This window comes from Sceloporus undulatus, chromosome 6 (genome assembly GCF_019175285.1).
Source record: "Sceloporus undulatus isolate JIND9_A2432 ecotype Alabama chromosome 6, SceUnd_v1.1, whole genome shotgun sequence".
Classification (NCBI taxonomy): domain Eukaryota; kingdom Metazoa; phylum Chordata; class Lepidosauria; order Squamata; family Phrynosomatidae; genus Sceloporus; species Sceloporus undulatus.
This window is the reverse complement of record NC_056527.1, coordinates 3525390-3540393: the sequence shown is the minus strand read 5'-3', so window position 1 is coordinate 3540393 and position 15004 is coordinate 3525390. Positions and strand designations below refer to the sequence as shown.

At 42.0% G+C, this 15004-nt stretch overlaps 1 protein-coding gene across 1 annotated transcript in view; it reads right to left on the bottom strand.

Annotated features, from left to right (window-relative positions):
* The window catches only part of NBEAL2 (neurobeachin like 2), a 122669-nt gene extending 111819 nt beyond the window's left edge, over nt 1–10850 (bottom strand). The window contains exon 1 of the mRNA XM_042472582.1: nt 10775–10850. Within this exon, the coding sequence (XP_042328516.1) occupies nt 10775–10807 (33 nt within the window). The 5' untranslated portion in view covers nt 10808–10850. The remainder of the gene's footprint in view (nt 1–10774) is intronic.
* Nucleotides 10851–15004: the final 4154 nt, after the last annotated feature.

Below are 15004 nucleotides of genomic sequence, written 5' to 3'. Positions count from 1 at the left end.
AATAATAATAATAATAATAATAATAATAATAATAATAATAATAATAATAATAATAATTGTATATAACAGAACTTGAGCATCTACAGATTTTGATATCCACCGGGTGGAAAGGAACCAAACCCCAGCAGATACCAAGGGCTCACTCTACTCCAAACTTGTGCCAGTTTGAGAATTTGATTGTCAGTGTCTATTAGTGAGTGAGATGGTGGCATTGTCACTGCACAAACTAAGAGGTAATGTCGTTAATGTACTGGATTAGAACTGGAGGGATCTGGGTTCAAGTCCCTACTCAGCTATGAAGTTGATTGAGTGACTTTGGGCCACTCAATAATAGGAAGGAAGTTCCAGAATCTGGGAGCTGCAACTAAGAAGTTCTTCTCTCACCTCACTATCAAATGTTCCTATGAGGTTGTATGGAGGACAAGCACGATAGGAAGATGCAGTACCATGGATATTGCCTCAAGTTCCTTGGGAGGAAAGGCAGATCTAAAATACAATTGTGTGTGTGTGTGTGTGTGTGTGTGTGTGTGTGTGTTGGTTTTCTTGTTACCTGCCATCAAATTGACTTTGACTTAAGGCGATCCTGTGAATGAGAGGCCTCCAAGTCATCCTGTCCCCAACCGCCCAGCTCAGGTCTTGCAGACTCAGAAGAGTGATGGCTTCCTTGACTGAGCCTATCCACCTGTAATGTGGTCCTCCTCTTTTACCAAGCATTGTTGTCTTTTCTAGTGAGTCATGCCTTCTTGTGATTTGTCCAAAGTATGACAGCCTCAACTTAGTCATCTAGGCCCCTTAGGAAAGTTCATGCTTGATTTGCTCTAGGACCCACTTATTGGTCTTTTTAGCAGCCTCCCTAGGACTCTTCTCCAGCAACACATTTAAAATAAAGTTGATTTTTGTCCCATCTGCTTTCTTCACTGTCCAGCCTTCACAATCATACATAGAAATGGGAAATACAATGGCACAGACGATCCAAACTTTAGTATTCAATAATATATCTTTACACTTCATAGCTGCCCTTCCAAATCATAGTCTTCTTCTCATTTCTCGACTGCAGTCTCCATTCTGATTAGTATCATCTAAAATCTACAAGACAGTGATGCCTTTACTGGACCAACCAAAATGCACATTATACATGTTGCATTTTGGTTGGCCCAATAAAAGTATCACTGTGTTGGTGGATTTTGGATGATACTGTACTTTGCCACATGGCCATCCCGGCTACCCCTGGATATTCGTTCTGATCAATGAGAGAAGTCAAGTCATAGAAAATCTTGAACTATACTGAGCTAATATACTGTTAGAAAAAGAAAAAGAAAACAAAAATGGCCAACGGCTCAAGAAAAGAACATAGGAGATAAGCCAAAGGCCATCAAGACAATGCAAATTGTCACATCCACCCTTTGAGTTTTGCAATCCAGTATTCCCTTCTACCCTCCATGCCCCCTCCTCCCCTCCACCGCAAGAGATTGAGCAAGTGAGGATTGAACAAGTGAGTCGGTTCTGGAAAAGGAGAGGCTGGCCAGGTTGCGGCTTGCCTGCACCTTGCAATCTTCCTCAAACAAATCCAAGGAGACCTGACATATATGCAGCCACCTATTTATAGAGGTTGGCAGGAGAAGAGGTGCGGCGCTGATCTTCAAAGACATCTCTTGACACTTGGAGCAAAAGACATAAGTGACACCCAGCCCTTTCACATTTCTGAAACAGACGCCAACAAGGAAAAAGAAAAGAAAGACAGAAGAAAAAGAAAAAAAGAAAAGGACAGATGGGATGAAAGAGTTGGAGTAGCCTCTATTGTCAAGATAACATATGGACACATTTTGACTGTGACCTCAGACACTGAGGTTCTTCAACTGAAACACCAAACGACAGTCAAGGCACTTATTAAAAATGGATGAATTCTAAAAACAGAGTTTGGGAAAGTTACTTTTTGGACTACAATTTGCAGTGGTCATGCTGACTAAGGGATTCTGAGAGCCACAGTCCAAAAAAGTATATTAATATAATAATTAATTAAATAAATAAATAATATATATATATATATTAACCCATATTCTGAACTGTACGTAAGCAAGCCAATTCCATAGCCATTGGAGATCAAATTGACTTCTGCCACTAGGACTAGTGAGGTCCTTTACGTGGTCATGATCAACTCAGAATTTCAGGCGGTCTTGCAACAACCAAAACTGGAAAATTTCATACCAGTTACTTGGAAAGTATACGTTATAGTGATTTGAATGTTGGATCAAGACTATGGGAAACCAGGGTTCAAATCCCCACTCAGCCATGGAACCTACTTGTTGAGCCACTTTGAGCAAGTTAAACTCTGAGCTTCACAGGAAGACAATTGCAAACTACTGAGGAAGGTCAAGGAAGAAAGTGCAAAGCAAGGCTTACTGCTGAACGTTGAAAAAACAAAAATAATGACCACAGAGGATATACATAAATTCAATCTAGACAATGAAAAAATCAAAATAGTAGGAGTTCCTGTGCCTTAGATCAAACATTGATCAAAATAAAGACTGCAGCCAAGAAATCAGAAAACTAAAACTGGGAAGGTCAACTATGAAAGAACTAGACAGGATCCTAAAGAGTAAAGATATATAACTGAACACCAAACTCAGAACCGTACTAGCCACAGTATTCCCCATCACCATGTACAGATGCGAGAGCTGGACTGTGAACAAAGCCAACAGAAACAAAATAAAATCATTTGTGATGTGGTGCTGGAGAAGAGAGCTGGGAACACCATGGACAGCCAAAAAGACAAACAAATGGGTGCTAGAACAGATCAAGCCTGAAATTTCCATCAAAGCCAAGATGATCAAACTGAGGCTGTTGTACTTTGGCCACATCATGCGACAGCATGAATTATTAGAAAAGAAAATAATGCTAGGAAAGGTAGAAGGCAGCAGAAAGAGAGGAAGACCACACAGCAGATGGACAGACTCAGTCAGGAAGGCCGCAGGCCTGAATCTGTAGGACCTGAACAGAGCAGTGGAGGACAAGGGGTCCTGGAGATGTCTCATCCACAGTGTTTCCATGGGTCAGGCTCAAGGGAAGCTAACAGCCATAAAACAAATGCAAACCTCTCCTGAATAATTCTTGGCAAAACCACCTCCCATGATATGCTTGCCATAGTCAGAGCTGATGAAGGCATACAAGTACACAGACTGGTACTTGTTAAACTGGGGCCCAGACAATAGCCCAAGTAAATACCCGGTTAGAGCAACAGATTGGGAAGACCCAGGTTCAGTTTCCCACTCCGCCAAGAACTCATTGGCTGATTTTGGGCCAACCACTACCTCACAGACTAGGAATGGGAAGAAGGGCAGCCATGAAAGAACTGGACAAAATCCTCAAGTGTAAAGATATACAACTAAACACTAAAGCCAGAATTGTCCAAGCCATTATATTCCCAGTTAGCCATGTATGGATGTGAGAGCTGGACAGTGAAGAAATCAGATGGGAGGAAAACCAACTTATTTGAGATACGTGCTGGGAAAGAGTGCTGAGGATAGCATGGAAAGCCAAAAAGACAACCCAACGGGTATTGGAACAAATCAAGCCAGAGCTCTCCCTGGAAGCCAAGGCGACTAGACTGAGATTGTCGTACTTTGGGCACATAATGAGAAGGCATGACTCATTAGAATAAACAATAATGCTGGGAAAGGTAGAAGACAGTGGAACAAGAGGAAGACTGCATGGACTACAAATGGACAGACTCAATGAAGGAGGTCACAAGCATGAACCTGCAAGATCTGAGCAGAGGGACTGAGAATAGGGAGTCCTGGAGATGTCTCAATCCCAGGCTCACCATTAGTCAAACTCAACTTGAAGGCAGCTAACAACAACAACAACAACTTTAAGTGGGACTAACTATAGCATTTATATCTTGGACTCCAAATTTTACAATCCATCAGCCTGCATTGTCCATCCTGGCAAGGGCATTTGGAAAACTCCCGTCTAAAACATTAACTTTTCCAGGCTCTGGACTGTAGTTTCCAAATACAGGATCACTCCTGTATAGTATATTGCAGTTGTGTCAGATGTTACCAGTTCATGCACTCCAAAATTGTTAGTTGAGTAGAATGGCTAAGTATTGCACAAAACTTTACAAAGATAAGCCATTGCAGAGGCTATAGGTAAATGGAAAAGGGAGGAAAGGGGGGGGGGGAAGGAGGGCTGATCAAGATATAGACATCAGTTGCTACTCATGGTCTGTTTCAGCTTAGGTCACAATAAAGAGGATGATGACAGCTCTTCTCAACCACATCATAAACCAGGCAGAGCGCCCGACATTAAGGATGTAAACCAAAGGATAGCAGCACTTCTCAAGCTATTAGGAAGTAGAAGAGAAAGTTGTCTTGTGCAACAAATTAGGATCTGAAAGGCCAGGCGGATCTGTCAACAAAAACACACTCCACACCACTTCCTCTGTTCCCACCCCCAAGCCGAAAACAGAAAACCACCTTCCTGCTTTCAGAATCTCTCTAACCAATTTTGGATTATACTCATACGTCAAGCAAACTTATACGGAGCAAAAGAGCCATGAGTGGAACAGGTGATGCCGCACCTTCGAAAGCAAAACCATAGAAAAACTGTGGCGACTGTTCCTCCTTGCAAAACTACTTTTCATCCTAATAATATGGCTTTTTTCTTCACAAATAATGGGGTGGGCTACAAATTGCCAGGCACAAGGGGCCCTTGTTATCCTATGGGGTTTGGTTCCAGGACCACGGTGGATACCAAAAGCCATGGATGCTCAAGTCCCATTAAATACAGTGGCATAGCAAAATGGTGTGCCTTACATAAAATGGCAAACATCAAGGTGTGCTTTTTGGCATGTATATATATTTAAAATATTTTCCATCTGAGGATGGTGGTTAAAAATTCCATGGATATGGAGGACTCACTGTATTCTTCAAACTAGGGCTTGGTAAAGTTGTTGTTGTTCAGGGGGTTTGGGCTACAGCTCCCAGAGTTGCCAATTCAGCATATTGGCTGAGGGTTTCTGGAAGTCATAGACCAAATAGTAATTTTTCAAGGGGGGTTCTGGGAACAGTAATCAAGAAGTAAGTTTTCCTGGAGGCGTCTGGAAGATGGGACTCCAACTCCGCTCCTTTAACTTTCCCCAGATCTGTCCCATCCCACCCCAGTTCTCCAGTACCAAATCCCAACTGATCCTCTGTGGGTTGGATTTGTGGCACCTTGATGTGGGAAATGCTTCTGCCTTGTTCTGTTTCCTTGTGTGTGGTTTTAGGAGGGGCTGCAAGGCATCTATTCTCTCTTCCCCTTTCTGACACCAGGTTGGATTAGCAAACCAAGCCCAAATATTTGCACACAGGAGTGGGCTGCTTTTTACACAGCAATACGCAATGATCTCTATGAAGTCTAATCTGAAAGTCTCAATGACAGGGTTTTTTTTTGGGGGGGGTAGCTAGATAGGGGTATCCAAGATGAAGGAAACTGTCTGAGAAATATATTAGCTAGCCCCCTCCACTCGATATAACAGGATATGGGATATCAACTACAAGATATAAATAAATCAAATAAAAATGTAGGAAGACACTTCCAGCACAGATCAGGAACTACCGTTTGGCCTGGATTCATTAGTCAGCGTGTGAGAAAGGTCTTTTTATTACCAGTAACACTCATGCTGGTTGAGGATTCAAGGAATTGCTATCCAAAACCCCCATCAAACCTTTCCAAAGCTCTGGCTTCACTTAATCAAACTTTAAAACCTAAGATGAGTCCATGAACTAAACTACAATTCTCTGGTGGCTATTGTAATTCAAGACATCTGGACAGCAGCAAACTGAATGGCAAAACTAATTACACAGTAACAATAAACTGTGGTCAGAGATAAACCAAGATTCTTTAGAATAAACTGCAGTTAACATGGTTTGAGTGTTAGACAACGACTCTGGAGACCAGGGTTCGATTTCCCGCTCGCCCATGGAAACCATCTGGGTGACCATGGGCAAGTCACACACTCTCAGCCTCAGGGAAAGGCAATGGCAGACCTCCTCTGAGCAAGTCTTGCCAAGGACACCCCATGATAAGTTTGTCTTAGGGTCACCGTAAATTGGAAATGACTTGAAGGCATTAATGATTGGTTCATTAAGGCAGGGATGGGCAACTCTTGGCAGCCAGGAGACCTTGGAGGGCCACACCTATTGCAAAAATAACAATTTACAGTTGGTATCCGCTGGGGTTTGGTTCCAGGACCCATCCACCCCCAGTGGATACTAAAATCCAAGGAGATTATCAGATGTGGAAAGGGACATCCTTGTCCCGTCCTTATCCCATCCTTATGGCACAATCACAAAGTATTTTCATACGACATCGTGCTTATCCTGTCATTGTCCCGTCATTGAAGTGGAATAGTCCTATCATTTTATATTAACAGGAGTTTGCGTTAATACAATTGCACTTCAGTGATAGGATAATGACAGGATGAGCGCAATGTCTATTAAATGCTTTCGTGCAATTGCAATAAGGATGGGAGACCAATCCTGTCCCCATCCCATCCCAGTCTGATAATCTTCCAAATCTCATTAAATGAAATGAATAGTAAAATTATGTCCCTGGTTGATAATGGCAAAATCATGATTTGCTTTTCAGAATTTAGATAATTTTTGAATATTTTCAAGCCAGGGATGCTTGAATCCGTGGATTTGGAGAGCTGCCTGCATTTACACCCAAATGCCTTCTACTAAAGGGCATGGAGGGTATTTTCACCACATCGGGAATTTCACTCTTTCACTTTTGTCCATATCCGCTGCCTTCTCTCTCTTTTCTTTTTAAAGTTTTGAAAACATCTGTTCAGAATTGTGCACCTTCTGTTTCAAACACTTCCCAAAAATGTAAGCAACAGTACCAGAAAAGCCCACATCTGTTTGTGCGTTTCTTAAAATAATCTATATACACAGCTCGCCTTTCCATCTTTATTTTTAAAAGTGGCAACATCTGTGACTTTTGAGTCTGGAACAAATTACTTATAACGGTTGTGAGACAGAAAGAGAACAAGTTTTAAAAACCAAAATCAGATATTCTACACAATATGGGTTTTACATGATAATATAGAACGATAGGAACGATAACATTTTAAGCAAATTTGAGGAAAAACTGCCAGTGAGTAGGTGGCTTCCACTTATTTGCTTCTAGGGAAGGTACACATTATCACAAAGAAACACAGTGGTGGTTACAGCCGGCCTTCTGTACCCACAGATTTTTGATCAATGGATTCAGCCATTCACAGCTTGAAAATACCACCCCCTGCCAAAAAAAAAAAACCCACGAAAGCCATGTCAGTCGACTCACACATATTTGGGACTAACTGCAAGAAAGAAGCCGGTAGCCTGAGCTTTCATATACTTGGGTCTACTTGCTTCAATGCATGGAGCAGAGGGACCAGGAATAGATCTTGATTCCGTGCATCTGAGGAAACAGACGCAAGTCAACAAAAGCTCAGGCTACCAGCTTCCCTCCACTCCATGCATCTGAAGAAGTAGATCAAGTCTATAAAAGCTCAGGCTACCAGCTTTTCTCCATTCCATGGATCTGAGGAAGTAGATTCAATTCTACAAAAGATCAGGCTACCAGCTTTTTTCTTTCAATTAGTGTCAGAGCTGCTACAAGATCTCTCTTCATAATGATTTGCCATTTTATATAATGGACTTCATTTAACTATGCTATTGTCTATAATGGGATTTGAGCATCCACAGATTTTGCTTCTGCTGAGGGTCCTGGAACCAAAATGCAGTGGATACCAAGAGTCCACTGTACTTATTTGTAACCATAAGTTCACAAAGGTCACAAGAATTTTCTACAGCTCCTACCCAACACAAAGTTAAAGGAATATGGAAACAGAGGTTCAAAACATCTGGGCAGCCAAAGACCCCTCACTCTTGCGTCACTACTGCCTCATATGCCTCCAGATACACAGAGAGATTTTGCCATATGGCAGTGGACCATTTATGCCAGGAATGGACTGGCTTCTGGGGATGAACCTTCTTTTCAGGGGGTTCAATGGACTTCCAGAAATGCCCCCCACAAAAAGTGCAGGGAATGCAATATATTTAAAAAGTGAATCACTGTCAGGGCTTCTAGGAGAGATGGACATCTGTGTGTGTGTGTGTGTGTGTGTGTGTGTGTGTGTGTGTGTGTCTGCCAAAAGAAGGATGAAACAAAGGAGTCTGGGATGGCTTGGGTTCTGCAAACAAAGCCTTGGAAGAGAACAGCCCACTCCTAATTCACACATTCACATGGAGAAAGAAAAGTGACTGTATCTATATGGAACTACTTCAAGTGGAAATAGATTTCAGAATAAGTTACACACCCTGGTTGTTCCATAACCAACACCTGTCAAGCTTCTTAGTAAAAAGACACATGAAAGGGAAGGGCAGGTTCTACTGGGAGTAACCTCCAAAAATTAGGAGCGGTTTGCCATTGGAACAGATTGACGTAGAAGCTGATGGGCCCTCTTCTTCACTGGAGATTTTAAGGCAAAGGCTGGATGGAAACAAAGTCTTCCATAAGATCTGAAAAACTGCTCAGATAAATGCATAAGAGTTGCAGTGGACTGGACCAGAGCCCTCTCATGTCTAGTAGCCTGTTTCATCACAGTAGATAACCAGAGGCCTTAGAGAAGCCCACAAGCAAGAGATGAAGGCCTGGGGCAACAGCACCCTCTCCAGATCATGCTTCCCCGTGCAAAATGAAACTTGTCTTAGCCACTGGAAATAATCCCAAATCCTTGTGACCAGGAGCCACTGGCAGCCTTATGCCCCAGGCATTTTGGCATTTCTCATGTGTTTCTCCAGCACATATCCCTAGAGATCAGATAAACACACACTGGTTATATGTGTGCAGTCCTAGGCAAAATGTTGTATTTTAAGCAACAGGCAACACAGTAAAATGCAATCTATGTATACTCTTGTTTTGGGAGGTGAACAAGGAAACAGAATTGCATTGCTGGGGTGGGGAAAAAGGTGACCCAGATGTTGGATTATAATTCCTTGATCACTGGTCATGTTGGCTGGGATGCATGAAACTGGACTTCAACCAGCCACAACCAGAGAGTCAACATCCCAGCTGTACTTGGTGCATCTCTGCGTTCGCGTTCACCATTTCAAAGACTACAACTTGTGCTTGATCCCACGCAACTTCAACTGCCCAAACTGGAAATGTTCACCTGAGACAACTGCAAAAGCAGAGTGAGCCAAAGACAGGCAGGACAGAGAAGTGGCCAAATTATGATACTGAAAACTAAGAGAACTGGGAAAACAAAAGGCCTCTATTCCTCTTTAGCAAACTAACTCCTTTCAACTGTGAACTACTGCAGATACTCATGTATAAAGCTAGAAATTTAGGACAAAAAATGACCCAAAAAAACTGACTCAACTTATCCAGGGTCAATGTAAGCATCTTAAGCCAAACTCTTATTTAAAAGAAGGAACAATCCTCTGGTGAAAAGCAAGAATATAATCTGTCCTGGAAGCACTGACCCTCTCTACTCTCTCATCCATCCAGCCTTAAGAGGAAGCACAAAGAGTTACGTATGTCTGGTGGGATTCTGTAAATTCCTTGACATTATTTTACTTTACTTCATGCTTCAGATCCTTTGCTATATGTCCTTGAGTTTTAATCTCAACTTATCCATGGGTCATAGCAATATCCATAATTTTGGCCCCAAAACTTGTCCTCAACTTATACATGAAGCCGACTTTTGTAATGGAATCCTTCAGCAATTTTTAGAACTGATGCACACTGAAAAGTAGCTTGTCAGACAAAATTGTTCTACTTCAGACCTCTGCCTGAGTGGCTGGTTTTCTCTGTGTGTGTGTGTGCTTATTCATTCATACTGTATATTTAATGAACAGATAATTCAGTCATGCCAGGCTTTCATCTACTGCACTTCCCAACCCTGTGCTATGCCAGTCTCCGAGAACAGAGTCATCCAACTTGGTGCATTACCTAAAACAGTGTTTCCCAACTAGGGTTTCCTGGAATTTAGGGTCTCTCAAGATCATGATTTGGGGGGGGGGGGGAGGAGGGGCATTCATTTTACTGGGTTGTAAATATAACCAATTTTAAGCAGACCTGAAAATTGTTATAGTTCCTCTTGGGTAAAATGGTTGAGAAAAGATTATCTAGTTCGGACCAAAACATAGTAAGATGCCAGATCTGTCAATCACTTTGGTTTACCTCCCAAGAGTGGGTATGCCATGGCCATCCTCTGAGGCTGAGAGAGTATGGCTTGCCTAAGGTCACCCAGCAGGTTTCATGGAGATTCCTACAGAGAACTTATCAATAAAATCCATGAATAATCAAATCTGCAAAAGTCAACTGAATTTTAAAAAAAAAATCCAAAAAGCAAATCTTGATTTTGCCATTTTAGATAAAGGACACCATTTTACTATACCATTATATTCAATGGGACTTAGGCATCCATGGATTTTGGTATCCACATCCTGAGACTGAACCCCAGCAGATACCAAGGACCCACTGTAACTACAAAGCATCTCCTGCTGAGGGTCCTCAAAAACTAGTCCCCGCATAAAAGATAAACAAACCATAGCTTTTTGTGGGTTTTTCAGGATATGTGGCCATGTTCTAGAAGAGTTTATTCCTAATTCTTCTAGAACTTGGCCACATAACCTGAAAAACACAAAAAACTATGGATGCCAGCCATGAGAGCCTTCGACTTCACTTTGGATAAACTAAATGTTTAATCATGGGCCAAGATAGTAAAGCCGATTCTTACCCCAGACACGGACTGAAGGTTGCCAAAATCCATCGTTTCATCCTAGCCTCCCCTGGGCTGCAGATCCTCAAAAAAGGACACCTTCCCCGGTTTTGGCTCGGCTCATCTCTTCCTCCGAGGAAGAGACGGGGAGTGGTTTGGTGCTTTGCTCCGAACGGGTCAAGCATGTGCGGCTGCCAGGATTGCAAGCCCAGGCAAACGCCACATGGCCGGGCCCCAATTACACCTGTGGGATTTTTGGACAGATGCCTGAACTAAGCGTCACACGCCCCCACTTTTTAAAAGAAAGCTTTCTTAGTGGCAAAGCGGTAGATCAAGCATGCAAAATACGTGGAGAGCGCTTCTCCATAGCTTTGGGGCAAGGCCTCTTGTTCCAACATGTTGAATCAGGGAAAAGGGGGGGAAGTAGACGGACGAGTGGCCCTCGAGAAAAAGAGACGTACACACTCCTGTGTTTCCTGCCCCCAAGTGTAGTAGCAACTACTCTACATAATCATTTCCCTTCCCAAAACTGGGAGCTAGCCCGACTGGTTAAGCCTGTTCAGTCGCTCCTGGGCTGGGCAGATTTATTATACTGATTAATATTTCATTTTGAGAGGAGGAGGAAAGGAAAAAAGAAATAAGAGTGTGCCTCAAGATTAGCTCTATTAAAAGTCATATTTTTCAAAGGGAAAAATGCACTGCTTCCAAGTCTATTAAATGACCATCTCTGTTCCCCGCCCTGTGACTGTATCACCAACCTTTATGTTTTCTTATCTTCAGGTCTGGTGCGTATATGAAGTGTGCAATTATGTGATATGGGCCCCGTCTCACCTAAACAATATGCTGGATTATGGTTAATTGTTCTACTGGGTGCGTGTGTAAAGACAGATGTTTTAATCTGGTTTATATCTTTTTATTATATAGGCTGCATCTGCACTGTAGTTTGTTGTGACATTGGAGCTCTCTGACGGAGAAGGTTAAATGTCTCACAAAACTACAAATCCCAGAATTCCACAGCATTGAACCACAGCAGTTACAGAGGTGCCAAACACTGGATTATCTCTGCAGTGCGGATGCAGCCTAATCTTGTTTTAACTTTTGTATCTTTAAGATGTTGTAACTGACTTAGCCTCATGAAAGATAAATTTAAACCCATTTGTGGTTTACTAGCACTTACAACAACAAATTAAAGACATTTACTTGTACGCAAGACACCTTTGAGAGTAACTGAAAGAAAAAAGCTGGTTGCATGAGCTTTTGTAGTCTTGAGTATACTTCCTCAGAAGGATCTAAGGAAGTAGACTCAAGTCTACAAAAGCTTCCACAACCAACTTCTTTTTCCAATTAGTCTCAGAGGTGCTACAAGATCCTTTTGCAGACTGATATTCCAGACTAATATGGTTACTAGGTCTTTGGGCGACTACTTGTTAGGAATATTTTAGCTGTGGATATACTATACTGGTATAGTTCTAAGATAGAGCCATGTTAGTCTATAGAATCAGTATGTGGCGAGATCTTGTAGTATCTTTGAGACTAACTAAAGAAAGAAGTTCAGTCTACTTCCTCAGATACTTTTGGTGAAGTGGAAGCCAGGGACAGACCTATATATGCCATTGGGGTGTAAGAATGTCAATTCAAATTCAGAATCTTGTGTGTATGGAAACGTCCAGTTTGAACTTTGTCATTTGTGGACAAAGACGTAGCCACTGGATATGGATATACAGGTATACTGGTGTAGGTAAGCTTTGGAGCCCCTTCCAACACTGTGGTTCTGTAATCTGTGCCACAACAAGGTCTCCTTCTTTTGCTCCTCAGTGGGAAAGAAATGTATCTCCTCTATCTCACGAATTGGCCTCTGTGACGTCGGAGGCATTGAAGGCGCCAGCTTCAGATGCCAGCGAAACATCAGGAATAAACTCTTCTAGAACATGGCCACATAGCCTGAAAAACCCACAAAAAACTATAACTTGTTCTCCTCCCCTTCTCCTTGCTCCCTTCGGAGAGGAACCTGAGAAGCAGCGGCAGGGCAATGCCAAACACACTTGATGACAACAAAGAAATCAATTTCCTCCTGAGACAGAGAGAGCAAGAAGCATAGAAGAGAGCTTGGGTTGATAAGGAGCGATTGTAAAGACGCAGCTCCTTTAGAAAGCATCCCTTCTGCCCTTGACTTGTGCACCATGAAAAACACACAAGAGCTAAAAGGAGACACACAGCACTTTTCCCAAACACCCACCAACTCTTCAGGTGAAAGCCCTTCGGCAACCGTTCAATTCAAATGGTTGGCTTTAGTCAATCCACTGAAACCACTTTGGTCATAAAACCAGGATGTGTGTGTGTGTGTTGCTTTCTGGAAGGGTTGTCCTCCCCTGTCCCAAAGGAGTAAGTGACAAAGAGTTTGCATCTTAACACAATCAAACTATGGAGTTATCACACACTGGGGCTGAGTAAAGAGAAATTAAAGCGCATTTAAAGCATCCCACAAATTAAGCAGAAATGGCAACTGCGCAAATGGTTATCACATGCAATTGCGCAAATAAAGTGATATCAGAAATGCATTGTCACTGAAATCCCAAAAGTAAAAAGATGCACATTCATGCTTCTTTGTGACCATTTTAATGGCAGGTTTTGTGCAGCGTCGTGTGAAATCGTTACAAGTAATTACGCGATTCCTCGGGGATATTCGCAGGATAAACTCCCAATCTTCTTCGTGTGATAAACTCCGAAAACAGCCAATGGAAGGGTCAGAGTTTGAAAATGTTACAACTAGAAATGTGAAGACATAGCAGAAAAAGGGGGAGAAATTGGAAGGGAAACCTCCAATTTCCCCCAGGGAAAAAATGAATTATGGGGTACTTCCATTTGGAAAGATGAATAAAAAATTGGGGACAAGTTGCTCACATGTTTACTGCACTCAAATCATTTCTAAAAATTACATTAAGAGGAAGATTTTTTTTAATGTAAGACTATGCATAATATAATTTTCAAGAACTCTGAATACACTTGGAAGGGCAGTTTTGAAGGAACTAGACAAGACCCTCAAGTCTAAAGATATCTCACTGAAGACTAAAGTCATGTCGTCCATGCCGTCGTATTTCCGATTTCAATGTTTGGTCGTAACAGCTGGAGAGTGAAGACAACAGATAGGAATAGAATCAACTCATTCAAAATGTGGGGCTGGAGATCTGTGGATATTTGTGGATATTTTGTCATTGCTGTGTGCCTTCAAGTCATTTCTGACGTATGGCCACCCTATCACAGATTTGTTTTTCTTGGCCAGATTTTTCAGAGAGGGTTTGCCATTGCCTTCCTCTAAAGCTGAGAGAGTGGGATTTGCTCAAAGTCACCCAGTGGGTTTCCATGGCTGAGCAGGATTCGAACTCAGTGCAGGAAGCCACAGCCCTGAGAGTGCAAGCCATGGTTTCTCATTCATCGTGTGCCATAAGTCAGAAGTTGACTTGAAGGCAATTAACAACAACAAACGATGTCTGGCTTTCATTTCCTTTTCTCAGTTCACTCTATGGAAATGACTGCATTATATCTACTTGACGCTATGGAGAAAGAACAGAAGCAAGGTAACTTTTCTCTGTTTTACTCACGTTGATGCTTTGTTCTGGTTTTATTGTTGTCGTTTTTTGTGCCTGCTCCTCAAACTGACAAGAACACAGAGATGTCTTATAGTTTAGGTGTACAGTTCATTACCCTGTAGCTCCATTTGTAGCAAAACAACATATAAAACTAAGTTCGGTTTGTAATTATCCTTGGAACAAACTGTTCTTGCAATAGATCGAACATCACAATTTTATGCCACACAAATTTATATATAACAAATGTTATGTTCCTAGGGTATGAAAATTACTTTCAACCTGCAAATGAAGGCTAATGGTGCATTTTTAATTAATTTATTTATTTTAGGGCGGGGGGAAATCCCAGAAATTCTACATCTCAAGTTAAAAACCAACAGAATCATTTAGCCTCTCCAAAAACTCTCCGGTTCCACAGGAGGGACAAGATGAAACACAAGGCAATTGAGTCAAGGGAATATTTTGGTTAGAAGAGAAGGGCTAGTATTTGCACACATACAAAACTCTGTAATATGCATGCACACCAATGCTTTGCACAGCCCAGAATTGTTACCGCTGACTTGAGAGTATTTTCAGCAAGAGGTACAGTTGGCCCTCCATATGCACACATTCAACCATCCACGGGTTGAAAATATTTGTGTGTGTGTGTGTGTGTGTGTATAGA